Source organism: Eretmochelys imbricata, chromosome 1 (assembly GCF_965152235.1).
Source record: "Eretmochelys imbricata isolate rEreImb1 chromosome 1, rEreImb1.hap1, whole genome shotgun sequence".
Lineage (NCBI taxonomy): Eukaryota > Metazoa > Chordata > Testudines > Cheloniidae > Eretmochelys > Eretmochelys imbricata.
This window is the reverse complement of record NC_135572.1, coordinates 335,974,670-335,988,588: the sequence shown is the minus strand read 5'-3', so window position 1 is coordinate 335,988,588 and position 13,919 is coordinate 335,974,670. Positions and strand designations below refer to the sequence as shown.

The window sequence follows — 13,919 nt, the reverse complement described above, 5'->3', positions numbered from 1 at the left end:
CCTTCATCTCCCCCCCACCCCCCACCCCACAAACACACAACTCCCTTCAGCTGAAGTCTTCACTTTGTATGAAGGTTAAGAGCACTTGGCAGTTGGGAGAACATGGCTGTAAGGACACTGATAAATAAAGTAGTGAGATCTGTGCTAAATGTTTGGAGAATCACTCTGACAAGTAACATAGGAGTAATGTTCAAAGTGCTGGGAACCCAGCATGTGAGCAGAGGTGTCTTGTGGGAGTTGTATTCTGGACATAGCATGCTCAGGAACTTGAGAATATTGTCAAATGGCATCACTTAAGGCAGAAGTGCTCTTACTCCCCACGTGCTCAGAACTAGTTTAAGATTTCAGTTTTAACTGGCTCTAAGGGCCCAATTTTCCTAGCATCAGTGGGATTGCTCTTGATTTACACCAGGGTGAGTGGAGAATTGGGCCTAGCTGCTTATCATTGATTTCACTGGGAGTTGATGACACTTGGGAGATCAGGTTTTGAGATGGATCTTTGGTCACCATATGCTGCATGTGCTCACTGAGGTCAGAATTAGCAGGCTGTTTAATTTGTCTGAGATTTAACCTCAAGCCTCTGGGAGCAAGGTCTTTAGCAGTTGCACTTCTTGATTGTGAAACTTTTGACTGCAAAGTGCTCTGACTCTTATGTGAGGCTAAAATACAAATGCCCTGGGTAAGATTCAGTGCTCTGTTCTGGCTTGTTTACACTGCTCCAATGATACAAAACCATCATAAATCCAGTTTAACTGGCCAGTTAATGGGGTTCAAAGTGGCTCTTGTTGCCCAAGAGTGCAAAAGCAACCAGAACATAGAACTGAATCTGGCACTGTATTTCTGCAGTCTCTCAGGTGCGTGAGGCATTTCATGGACAAGGTGACGTCTCCCGACCTTGATGAGCTTTCTATTTAGTGGCCCCGTGCCCTTCGTGAACTTCTGAGTGCTCCCAGGGAATTCCTTCCCATTTGAGGGTGCGCCATATGTAGTAGGAAAATGGATCCTAAATTCAACAGCCTACCTCGGGATAACAAACACAATGTTTGGGAACAAAGGGTTGCAAGAGAGGCCAGGATCATCACTGTAAGCTCATGGAATATGTTGGTTTGTGTTACATAGAGATCTGATCAGTTTCTTTGAACAAGTTAATATATTAATGCTCACTCATGTTTTAATCTGTCAGGAAGAGTGGGATAAAGGTCTGGGTTGGAAGGCTAACTGGAAGGAAGAGTTTTGAAGAATCTGAAAGAAAAGAGTGAGGCACACAGAATCGGCAAGCGGGCAGGCATCAGAAAAGGCAGTCTCCTGGCATGGGGGAGTGACACGGCCTGCTGAGCTGGCAGGGAGTAAGCATTGAGCTTTGTTGTATATTTACCTAGTGCCTCCCATCGCAGTTAGCTATTCATCCTCCACCACAAGTTAGGTGGCAGCACACAGATATACTACGTGGACGTGTGATAGGCGGTGAAGAGGACCGCTGTAGCCATTCAAAATTGCAAGAGGAGTTCAGGCAAGTATTCCTCATGGTGTTGGGTAAATATAGTCTGACACCACTGCTCTTGCGAAAAGGGTCATGAGGTTTTTAAGCCCTCACAAGTGGTTTCACATCTCTGAAAAATGACACCTTCAGTAATTCAGTGTATTAATGGTCAGGCTGGGCCACTAATCCTGTACTGTCTGGATTAGGGCAGCCTGCAGAATGAACACCACTTCCACCTGCACCTATGGAGATCTCGCCTCCAATTCTTACCCAGCCTGGCCCTGTTTCTCTCTTTGGACAGGCCAGAGAAAACCAAGATTTTAGGCAACAAACAATCCTTTACTTTAATCTGGTAACATCTTACATGAGACCAAAAGATGCTGCTGGTTTTAGTTTTCAGTGGCATCAAATTTTAATCTTAAAACCGGCCACTTTGTTATGGACTCACTAGACAAAAGCAGCTTTTCATCATGTCAAACAAGGGTTTGTATGGCTTGAAAACAATGCAAGGGGGGACGCCAGGAGATCCACAAGGTTGTGCAACTGCAACTATCAAAACTGGTCACTAGAGGTCATCCTTGTTGTATATTCTGGCTGTTGTTAACCTAACTGTAGCTCTCAAAAGCTTATGCTCAAATAAACTGGTTAGTCTCTAAGGTGCCACAAGTCCTCCTTTTCTTTTTGTGAATACAGACTAACACGGCTGCTCCTCTGAAACCGAACAGTAACATTTATGCAAAATAATACTGTAGTAATATTTGGTAGAGTTAGTTATTTTGCCTATTTACGACCAAAAATCTCAGTCAATTGTGTTAACCTAAAGTGTTTAACCTAATTAAATTATGTTAAAACCCAGACTGACCCTTATCAGCTAAGGCCACATGAAAGTTGGGGACTGTATTTTAAAGTATATAGTATGGCTTAAAGTTAGCCTGTGTCTCCTCAGAATTATGTGGGAGTATATCATAATTCGCTGTGATGGATTGTAGGTTGTCTTTCAAAGGCATGCCTGATCTTGAGTGCAACTGGAGAAATAGAAAATTAAGTGAATAGTTACATGTGCCTGTACTTTTTGAAATGATTTTGGATACTCCATTTTAGATACCTTTAAAAGGGTCTGTGGGTTTTTTTGGGTGGATGGTTGCTCAGCACTTTCTGAAAATTAGTTTCCTTTAAAGTATTTCAAGTTCGGCACCAAAATCACTCGTCCCTTTTTTGAAAGCTTTAGACTATTATATTTAAGGCTGTGATTGCTGGAGAATAGGTTTGTGTCAGAGACTTCTGGGGGAGAAATAGCCAGTAGCTTCTAGAAAGATAGGACTACTCAAAGGCAAGTGAACTTTGGGCGCTATGCATTGAAAGCGTACACAGGATGAATTTTCCAATAGCCAGCTAGTCAGGTTCAAAAGCAGATGTGAAATAATGTTAAGGGGGAAGGGATAGAACTAGCTTGTTTGCTCAGGGCAGCAGTTCCATACAATATTGAATGAAGATGTAACATACAAGGGAAAATGGCCTATAATGTTTGTTTAAAAATTAGAGTAATTAAGGATGGTCACGCCTGCCCTCGAAGAAGCCTGGAGGAATAACTGACTGGTCTCCAGGGAGGTAGGTCCCTGACTCTGAGGGCACACTAACTCAGGTGGGCCTTGTGGATGCTGCAGGGCTGAAAGGAGGAAAGCATCTGATGGTCTAACACAACCCCTGCAGTGCTAGGATAGATGAATTCTTGTTTGACCCACTGAAAGTGCAGGATTTTACTTTCACTGACTATGCAGCTATCCCAACCTAGACCAGATAGGATGTTTAGAACACTTACTCTTGATTTTTCTCTCCATCTTCTACTGAGTGCTGTTTTATTCAAAATATTTTGAGTCCTAGACCAGAGATTTGATACTGTGGGCAACAGGTGGTCTCCAGATCAGGATGGGCAAGATGCTAGTTCTTATCCTTGTTTTCCCACTGCTAAACTGCATTAAACTACAGCTAAAAATACCTTATTTTCCTGATGTTCCTTTTCTGTGTAAGCCATAGCTGTAGTTGCCACAGGATTTTTGTGTGACTGACAGTGGAAGGGAAGTGGTCCATATGAGCATGAATTAAAGTGCAGGGAAGGAGGCCAGTCTCCATGTGTCACCCTCCAGTAAGATGTGCTCCGTGCTATGAAACCGTGTCAGAACTGCCGTTTTAGTTTTCTTGGTAACTTCACTGTGGCAAGGGGCAGAGGCAGCCAAAGGCCTGCTGGTGCCCCCAAAATGTTGCTAAGATGATGGCGGTGGTTGGAAAGGTGTACCAGGAAAGGCAGACAGACAGGAGGGGTGACAGGAATAGAGGAGTAAAGCTTAAAAGTGTGGGCTTTTTTTTCCCAAATATCTTCCAAAAATTAGTGTCTTAATCTTCTATGTCCTGTCCAGTACAGTGCATGCTGCTGACCCTTAATAATGGCCTCAAATTTCCATTTAAAATACATAACTTAAAGTCAGACCCAGTGTGGAATTCTAGATGCAAAAACAGGCTCAGGAAATCAGAACTGTATGTGTTTGGTTTTTCCTGTTACCTTCCTAGGTTTTAAGTCAATTTTTAATGTTAAAATCAAAGGTTTAAAAAATGCTGTGGAAAACCCTTTTTTCTGGACTGAGTTTGTTATAGCAACTTCCCAAATAGGACTCTCTCTAACAGAAGTGCTAATGCAATTCTGTAATGGTACAAACCTTGGCATGCCAGTAGAATGCAGTGTTATGGCTGAGGAGGAGAAAGCCACTGCCAAATAAAGAAAAGAAATATCAAAAGATAAAAATGGGAGAAGTTTGAAAGAACAAAGTGTCTGCATTGTTTGGCTAACATTCCCTGGATGCAAAATGGGCAGGATGTTCACCTGCTATGCTGAAAAAGAACCTTTGTGTAAGAGGTTTCATAGCTTTCTTGTATAGTAGTACTAAAGTAATAATTTCTCAGTACAAGAATGGCTTAAAAAAACAATAACCCAAGAGTGATTTCCAGCCCTGCATTTATCATAGTTCTCTCATGTCGTCATTTGAGCGATAAGCTCAATAAATATTTTTACAACTGTGCAGTTTGTATTCACGATTTCGTTTATATTCACGATTTCGTTTATATATTTGTAGGTTCACAATTGTAAAGGCTTCTGGGAAAAGCTAACATTAAACCTGGAGTGTGTGAAATATGCTGAGCCACACTTGCATTACAACAACAACGTGCTCAGGAGAGAATGGTATAAGCTACTTTCAGACAAGGTAAATGAACAGATTGGATAAGCATCCATAGTTATGTTTCCATCATGTGAGCATTGCTTAAAAGCTGAATACAGAAGTAAAGAATTGAGTTGTTGGAACTCATCTCATTAGACATTTGATGAGGAAATTGGGTAGCGCTTATGGGAGGGCAGTCAGTGATTGTAATTATTACCTATAGGTTCAGATAGAATCTGTATTCCACAATCTGCCACCAGGTTGGGGGCTTGGATTTCTGCTACTCTAGCTTTCTGCAGGTTTCCTGAGTTCTGCCAGCTGCAGGTTGTGCTTTTCAGAGTGATTGAGAGCACTACTGTAGCATTATCCCCATTAGAAGGGAAAGCTAGCTCTATTGTTCATCGGTCTTTTATTTGGCAGAATTTTAATAGTTCTGCAACTGTTTTTCCGATGTAGAAAGCAGAGGAAAGAAGAACCACAACGTATTTGAGGAATATTTTTGAGAATGCAAAAAAGTAGGTAAAATATTGGTGATTTTACCCTTCTTTATTCTGATTAAAGTGAATGCTGTGTTTTAAGTGGACCATTCTGAACTTAGAAGTGCTGTGAAGCTAGGTGCATCTCAGTGTTGCTACATACCTGGCCAATTCACCTCACCTATGGGAGGTTACCCAGGTGTCAGTCAACCCAGGTCATCAGGGACTCCTGATGATGGCCACAAAACTGTCCAGGGAATCCAGCATTCTGGGCTTTAAAACTGAACATTAGAAATGAAGATTTCTTCCTTTAAAAACATGTTTAAATTAATTTTATGCCACTATCCATAATACTAGTTAAAACTGAGCTAATTTAACATGGCCAATACATGCAATTTTAAATCTGATTAGCTGCATGTAGATAAGTAACTTTTCAGTGTATGTCTATCCTTTTGAAGCAGTATTTAAATTCAGTTTTCCTTCCCTAGGGTGCTTTCCAATCTTGCTGCATGGAACTTGGGTAAGGAAAACATGCACTGATGCACTCTGTGGCTAGGTAGGATGCTGAAATGGTTACAGTCTACATACCATGGGCTGAAAAATTCATTTTCAGATATGTTTTGAACCTGTTTGCCATTCAAGGATCTGAGGGAGGAGGAAGGTAAAGTTGGGGTAACTAAAATGCAGGGAAAGAGTCTCTCTCTGATGTATAGTTAAGCATCAGGAGACCTGGGTGAGATTGTCTAGATCATTTTCAAAGGTGCTCTTCAAACACAGTCATCTAGGCTTTGTCTACACAAGGAGTTTTCCTTAAAGCAGGGATAGATGACTGTTAAACATCTGAGCTTTGTCTTCTTATAGCTTTCTACAGTGCTACTGCTACAGAGCTGCATCCATTGGGAGATTATGGTAGAAAAATCCTAGAGGAGACAAGGCGCTAGACTCAATCAGTTGCTGAGCAGAGCTGATCAGCAGCATCTCGGAATCATTTCAGAAATGCTAGCATGACCTGCAAGACAACTACTTATTAGTTTAAAAATTAGTTAAAACTTAGTTTCCATAAAATTCATTGACAAATCATAAGTTGCTATTCTTGTTTCCGTTGCTAGGCATTTGGGTCTTTCAGGACCTCTCTTATCCTTTAAGTGTTGCTTCTATCATGTAATTCAGGTTTCCATTCACAATCTAATCAAGATTTCCAGACTGCAGTCCCACCTCATTTACATCACTGTGCTAGTCTAGGTATTGGTCACTCGTTTAAAAGCTTTAAACAAATCCAGACATGTTTAGAATATCAAGGCAACATTAACTTCCAGTATCCAACATTATGATCGCCTCCCCTATCCTTCAATCATTGCTTTGGATTCTGACTTTTAGGACCCCATGTAGCCTTAGCTAAACTTCTGTAGCCTTACATTGCAACCACTGCCGTGTCTTCTAAAGATGCTGGTTTAAGAACCATATTTATGTCTGTATAGTTCATTAGTATCAGAACCTCAACTGTGCCTATAGACTTTCCAGTTAGTAATAGTGACCATTTACCTAGTTCATTTCATCCATAGATCTCCAAGTATTTTAAAATGGGGATAGCCAGACCCATCTTTGTACGGATAGGGAAAGTGAGGTAGAGGGGTTAAGTGGCTTGCCCAAGGAGTAGCTAAATACATATACTTCAAGGCAGGCAAAAGATAGTTGAAGGGAAATGCTTCTAAATTTAAGGCCCAATTTTTGCAAGATGTCCGGTGAAGTCCTCTAATCCCAGTCTGTGAAAGTGGTGATGCTCGGCATCTTGCAGGGTCAGGCTGTTTGATCTCATGGGACAGGAAGAACTCATAAGGAGTCAGGAGATGCCAAGCTCTGGCTGTTGTGTTCTATATCTGTCCTTTTATTTGTAACCTCTTTCTTCCATGCAGTTAAAGGGAGTGCGGTCGGATATTTAGGTTCACCTTACTCAGCAATTTTTAACTGAAATAGCCAGGCCAAAGAGTTCTGCTGTGAGTGTAGGAGGTGCATGCTATGAAAAGGCTACTTTGCTTATCCAGTTGTATAGCAAACCCGCCCAGATGTTTGCCCTTGGTGAGAGTTGTAAATGTCAAGATCTGAACAGTGCGCATTTTGTATTCTTGTTACCACTGGGTTTTCTGGACCTGCCGGCTCTAAAGGGCTAATGGTGGTGGCGACATTTGTCTTAGAGATTGAGGGAAAGAGCTATAGAAACAATGTGTGATGCTGTTTCTATAAGAGAACTGAGGGGAAGAGAATAAGCTTTTTTTCACAAATGTCTCCATGTTAGAGCAGCTGGGGAAGACTGCCTTGTGACAATTTTCTGTTCCGTGACTATTCTCTGAATCTTTCTAGGAATGGGAACGCTATGCCTCCTGTTTGTGTCTACTCATTTCTAAGTGTTTTTTGGAGTCCCTGGAAGTCTCTCTAATTCTGAATAGTCATGCATTTGAATGATATTAATTCTGTTTATTTCAGAGGAAAGGCTAGTTCCTCTCTTTCAAGAGGAAGACTACCAGCAGCGATTATTAATTGGACTAGTAAGTATTTTTGTTACATTCTGTGCAGTAGAAGACACACAACCTTAATCAATGTAAAGAATAAATTTGATAATATTTATTTGTAGTTTTTCTTGCTAAATCTTTTATTCAGTGGTTCACTAGAAGATCACTTAAGCCAGTGGTGGGCACGGGCCGCATTCAGCCCCTCAGGGTAATCTGCTGGCAGGCCGCGAGACAGTTTGTTTACATCGACTGTCCACAGGCATGGCTGCCTGCAGCTCCCATGGGCTGGGAACAGCGAACCACGACCACTGGAAGGCCATGCCTGTGGATGGCCAATGTAAACAAACTGTCTTGCGGCCCACCAGTGGATTACTTTGACGGGCCGCAGGTTGCCCACCACTGACTTAGGCTAATCAATGTTGAGACTAGAAATGGGACAGAACATGCTGCCATGCAGGAATCAGTTTGGTTCCCTTCTCTCAGGTCAAGACACTAAGCCCTAAAAATGAAAATTAGGAGGCAGATCGTAGCTAAAAGCTAATTTGTCAAAGCCTAACTGCCTCCAGTACAAGCTTACTCTTTTTCTTATATGCTGCTGTATGCCTTGCCTAAACACTGACTTTCCATCTCACTGGGCCTCATCCCAAGCCCCTGTCACTTACTTTCAATTTTTAACTCCCTTCTAATCCCTCTCCCATGTCCTCCCTCTTTGCAAGAGCTGGCCGACTTTCAAAGAGAAGATCAACAAGATCCCCCATGATCATGTTTCCTTTTCCTGCTCCCCACTTAACACCATTTCCACTTTCTCCTTTGTTTCTCACCTGCCCTCTACCTCACTTGTAACCCCACTGCATCTATTCTTGGGCCACCGCCTCCTTTACACCATTTTTCCCAGGGTGATCTCACTTGACTTCATCTACTGACTCCATGCTGATGACTCGCAAATTTAAATCTCCACTCCTGAGCTGTCCCCCTCCATCCAGTCCCACATCTTAGCCAATCTGTTGGACATCTACTCCTGCAGATTTCGTGGCCTGTTCAAACTCAGCATGGCTAGAACTGATCTCCTCATCTTGCCTCTGAAACCCTCAGCACTTCTCTTGTTCTCTGCCGCTCAAAATCTAGGGCTCATTTTGGACTCCTCTCTCAGCCTGGCCCTCTCATCCAAATCCTACTAATTATTTCTCCACAACCTAAAGTTGAATGCTGAGAACTGGAATACTGAAGAATCCTCTTTTCCTCCAGGAGAAGGACTTATGATATATGCAGCCACTGTAACATAGTAGAGTTTATAGAGATTTAGGTTTGCAGGCTTTCTCCTGTTAGGCGGAGAAGTGTGGTCCAGGGATAACTGAAAGCCTTGTGTTATGTTCATTGGTCCACTGAGCTGGATCTGTTCTAAGTTATAATTTTGGCTGTTTAAAATCACTCTTTTCTTTGGTGAGAATGTGTGATAGCCAGGGATCTCAGTGTAAATCCTGCTTGTTTAACAGAGGCAGAAACTTGTTGTGCTAGTTCATGTGAATTGGCGCTTGGACTTTGAGAAGGCACCTAAACAGCTGTTTTCCTTTTCCAGATGGTTGCTCAGTTGAAAGATCATCTTATGAGGCACCTACAATATGTAGGGAAAATGAAGATTGACCAGATAGTTCTGGACTATGTTTCAAAACTGGTTAGTTTGAATTTTTTTTCCTTATTTGCCAAGTTTAAAAGTTACTATTGGAACTAGGTTTTTTAGATCACTTTCTCCGGACAAGGACTGTCTTTCTCTGTGTCTTGTGCCTGGCTCATTACTCAGTAACCAGTATCTATTTTCTAGATCTGTGTGTCTATAAGAAGAAGAAATATTGGAGAAGAAAACTAGTCACTGATAAAATAAGAACTGTAAGATTGCTTGCAGCATGAATGCTTGATGCTTAAAGTAGAACCGGGTTGCATTTTCTCTTTTGCTACAGTTTTCTGATTTTCATATGTTCCCTCTTCATGTAAACAAAGACAAGAACCTTTTGGTGTCAGAATGCTTTTTGAGCCCTGTTCTGCAAAAGTTTCTGGCAAAACAAATCAATTTAGATTGAGCCTTTAAAATAACCCCCACTATTTAATAACCAAACCTGTGATGAATCTTGCTCTTTAATGTTACCTAAAGCAAGAATTCTCTTAATATGCAATTTATAGGCTTCCATTCCTCTAGGCACCTTGACAGAAACTAAACAAAGTTGTTAAAAACAAAGGCAAGATGCCCATAAAAATTACTCCTGCCATTTGGCTGGCACGCTTTGCAAGATTCTTTTAGAAGTCTATCACTAGACCTGGATCTCCCCGCATCCTGGTTTGGAGTTGTCACTAAATTCAGAACATCTTTACATTTCCCATACCCCATTTATTGGTCAGGTGGCCTGAATGTGATTCTCTTTCCAGCATTCTTTAATGTAATCTCAGCTGTGTATGGCAGGGCAGGAACCAGCAAAGCAGGAAGTAATGAAAAGTGGGTTTAGTTTTGTTCTTGGCATTCATATATCATCACTAAGGCTACGTTTTAGTAATGGGTATTTTTAGTAAAAATTATGGATGAGTCACCGACAGTAAACAAAAATTCACAGCCTGTGACCTGTCCATTACTTTTACTATAGATTCCTGATTAAAACTTGGTCTGGGGGGTCTGTTCTATTGGGGCATTCCAGGGATGCGGTGGGTGGTGGGGGAGAGGCGAGCAGTGGCTCGCAGACCGGGACCCCAGCTGGCACTGGGGAGTGGGAGGGTGGGTAGCAGCACACAGCCCAGGACCTGTACTGGGGGGGCAGGTAGCGGCAGTGCGTGACACAGGACCCCTGCTGGTGCTGGTGGGGAGAGGGAGGGTTGGCGTGGCTGGCAGGTTCCCTATCTGGCTCCAACCGGCATGTCCCTGCAGTTCTTATGGGGAGGGAAGGCCAGGGGGGCTCAACGCGCTGCTCCCACCACAAGTGCCAGCTCAGCAGCTCCCATTGGCTGGGAACCTCAGCCAATGGGAGCTGCGGGGGCAACGCCTGCAGGCATGGGTAGTGTGTGAAGTCCCCAGGCCCTCTGCCTAGGAGCTGCAGGGACATGCTGGCGGGAGCCGGGAAGCGCCACCCGACACTCCAACCTCCTGCCCCAGCCCGAACTCTGAGTCCCCTGCCCCACACCCAAACTGCTGCTGGCTGCTGCAGAAGTCACAGAGGTCATGGAAAGTCACGGAATCCATGACTTCCGCGACCAGCACGCAGCCTTAATCATCACAGAAGTATCTTAGAAAAGCCAGAGTGGCTGAGCACCTCCGTGGAACCTCAGCATCTCGGAAAGTAAGGCATAAAAATTCAAAAGTGGCACAGGCCCTCTAGCAGATATTAGCCCTGTCTCTGCAATATTGGCTGGTCTAGTCCATTTTGCTTCTGATGTTCTTTATCTGGGTTTTCTCCAGTTCAGTTTTAAGTGTACCAAGAGATGAGGCTTATACTGCTCTACCAGTTTCTACTCCATGGTTCAGTTACTCTTACTGAGATGGAGAATGTTCTGGTGTTAATGCACTGGATTAATGTTCATGTTCCGTTCTACCGCAGACTCACTAGGTGACCGTGAGCAAGTCACTTACTGTCCCCCATCTGGAGATAACGATAATGCTTCCTTTTCCCCGCACTTTTTCTTGTGTATTTGATTGCAGGAACTGTGGGGTAGGGATTGTCTTTGTACAGCCTAGCACAGTGGGGGCTCTGAAGTGCTATCTGAATACAAACAACGTCAAATGACTTGCATACACTCAAAACTTGGTTACATCATTATAATTGAACCAAATTGCACCTGTAAGCTGCAATTTTTTCTGAACTGGGTAGAAGCTGGATAAGTATGTGCTTACTCAAACTCTACCAAGTCCCTGCAGTCATCCAATTTTGTCATGCAAGTAATAGCATAGCAAATGACTGTGGCATAATTTGTTGGGAACTCCTTTAGAAACTTCTCTTCCCTACTGTGTGCTAATCTTCAGATATAGCTAAAACTCCAGATGTAGACTAGGGATTCTGTTGCTTACTGGACCAGAAATGAAAGCCTTTCCAGACAGGAGGCATGATTTTTCTGGTGCATGCCTAAAAGTTGGAAGTCATTCTCATTTCCTGGAAATGAAAGAGAAACTGCTGAACTCCAGGGTATTTCAACTGAAATTTCCCATCAAGTCCAAAAAGTTTTGAACTTGGAAAATACTGGAATGTTATTCAGAGTTATCTGGCTTGTGTTATGAGTTCATCACTGTACCATGGGGAAGTAAACTTTAACCTCTCTGTGCCTTTGTATACCCCCAGGAATATGGGGATAATATTTGCTTTAGGAGTGTTCAATTAATCCCTCCAAACTAGTATTTCTAAAGAATTTTGAGACGCCAAGATGAACGGCATTAGAGACATGCCAGATGTTTGTGGTGGTGGTGAGCTACAAAAACACTTCTCATTTAATATTAATGGGATTATTGCAAACAGCCCTATATGGCAGTTGAGGTTTTGGGAATGAGGCGGGACTTGCACGCTGCACTGAGCATGTTTAGGAAATCCTTTCAACATTCTCATACAAGGGCAGGTTCTCTGTTGGCTGCAGAAGCTTAGAGAGGCCAGAGGTGACTGGGACTAGCAGCTGGCACTGGCCAATAGTTCTGAGCTGGAGGTTAGCCAGAGAGCACAAGAAAGAGACTGTGTGGGCCGAACACTTGTTTGTGGGTGTTGGAAACCAGCTAAGAAGAGAGACTGAACTGGGAGGGTCTGAGGAGAGGAGTTCACTTGCGTGCACTCGCCTCTTGCATGGTGGGTCTGCAACTCACAGGCAGGAAGCTTGTGGTCTCCCCTCCTTCCCCTTTAGATTTGTGCAGCAAGTTGACTATCCCACTGCTTTTAACATTAGTCAGTTGGATTGGGCTCTTGAGTCCTTCCCCCACCAAAAGGCCCAGTCAGGCAGCCATTATGTTTTCATTTGCCTCACAATCATGGAGTCTTTTCACATCTGTTTGTAGTTAAATAATCTGTGTTGGCCAGCTTGGCTGTGCACGCTGTAGGGATACTAGTGAATTAGCTTTAGGATTTCTTGTGCCTGAGAGACACATTGATTAAAGGAGGCAGCTCCCCCATCTCAGATGTTGCAAAAGCGATGGGAACGGCTGAAGTCCTGATCGGAATAATCAGACGAGACCTAAAATCCACACATTGTTATGTTGTGAACTGGTGTTGGAAATGCTAGCAGAGGCTATTGGCCTTCCACACAAGAACTCATCCACATCCCTTTCTGTTCTAGCTGGATCTGATCTGTCGGATAATGGAAGCTGTTTGGAGGAAATACAGTCTTCAGTCCTGCGTTCTCTGCTTGTAAGCAAGAGTTTTCTATTAATCTACAGCAAGTTTTATAGAATGTGGCAAAATGGTTTTGCCAAGTCCACATTGCCATGGTTGGTTTTTGGTAGTATTTATATTGCTAACACCTGACTAAAAACCCAACACCAGGTAGGCAACAGAGGGCAGCTTCACTAGTGGGCGGGGGAAAGCTGCATAAAGAAAAGCTTCACTGAGCTCCCATTGGTTTGAGTCTGGGTTGTGGGTGCTGAAAAATCAGGCCACTTACATCCCTATGCAGATACCTATGGACAAGAAGTGTCTAACTTTTGGTACTCTGCTTAGAAAGTTGTAGCTCATTGTTTCATGGCAGAGACTGGTAGGTATGCTGCACTCCACATAGATGATGTACAACCACATTTCAAATTGTCAACAACAACAAGAATCCAGTAACTTTTACTCTTAAATAAATTTTTAAGATGGTCTCTCAGGACAATGAATTCTTTCTGTTTAAAATGTGTTCATTTAGCTGTCACACAAAGTGACTAAGCCATGGGGGAAGTTCGATGTCTTTGGCTGCTAACAGGCAGTTTTATTAAATGCAGGGACGAGCGAGGAAGCGTGGCAGAGTTTTCGGCTTTCCACATCATGAGTCGGATTCTAGAAGCTGCCAATGGAATGTGTATGCCCCTGCCTCCTGGTAAGCCCTGTGACACTGTTTCATTATTTTATTCCACCCTTGAGAATAAGAGCATTGCTTTGACTTTTTTCCAGACCAATAGCATTTACAGTAAGTGCACGCTGTGTTAACTTTGGCAGGCCTGAGATGTACTCAGTACAGCTGTGTGGGGAAGAGCTCTCCATAAACACCTGCAGTGAAATAAAACAAACGTCAATTCTTACAACAAAGATGGCAAATCATGTAG

At 43.0% G+C, this 13,919-nt stretch overlaps 1 protein-coding gene across 2 annotated transcripts in view; it reads left to right on the top strand.

Moving 5' to 3' along the window:
* GSAP (gamma-secretase activating protein) overlaps positions 1–13,919 on the top strand; it is a 63,830-nt gene that overhangs the window by 35,650 nt on the left and 14,261 nt on the right. For both annotated transcript variants that reach the window (XM_077835992.1, XM_077835983.1), the window contains 7 exons: positions 4,606–4,734; positions 5,146–5,204; positions 5,654–5,685; positions 7,647–7,708; positions 9,249–9,344; positions 12,959–13,029; positions 13,599–13,693. In XM_077835992.1, coding sequence (XP_077692118.1) covers positions 4,606–4,734; positions 5,146–5,204; positions 5,654–5,685; positions 7,647–7,708; positions 9,249–9,344; positions 12,959–13,029; positions 13,599–13,693 — 544 coding nt within the window. The remainder of the gene's footprint in view (positions 1–4,605; positions 4,735–5,145; positions 5,205–5,653; positions 5,686–7,646; positions 7,709–9,248; positions 9,345–12,958; positions 13,030–13,598; positions 13,694–13,919) is intronic.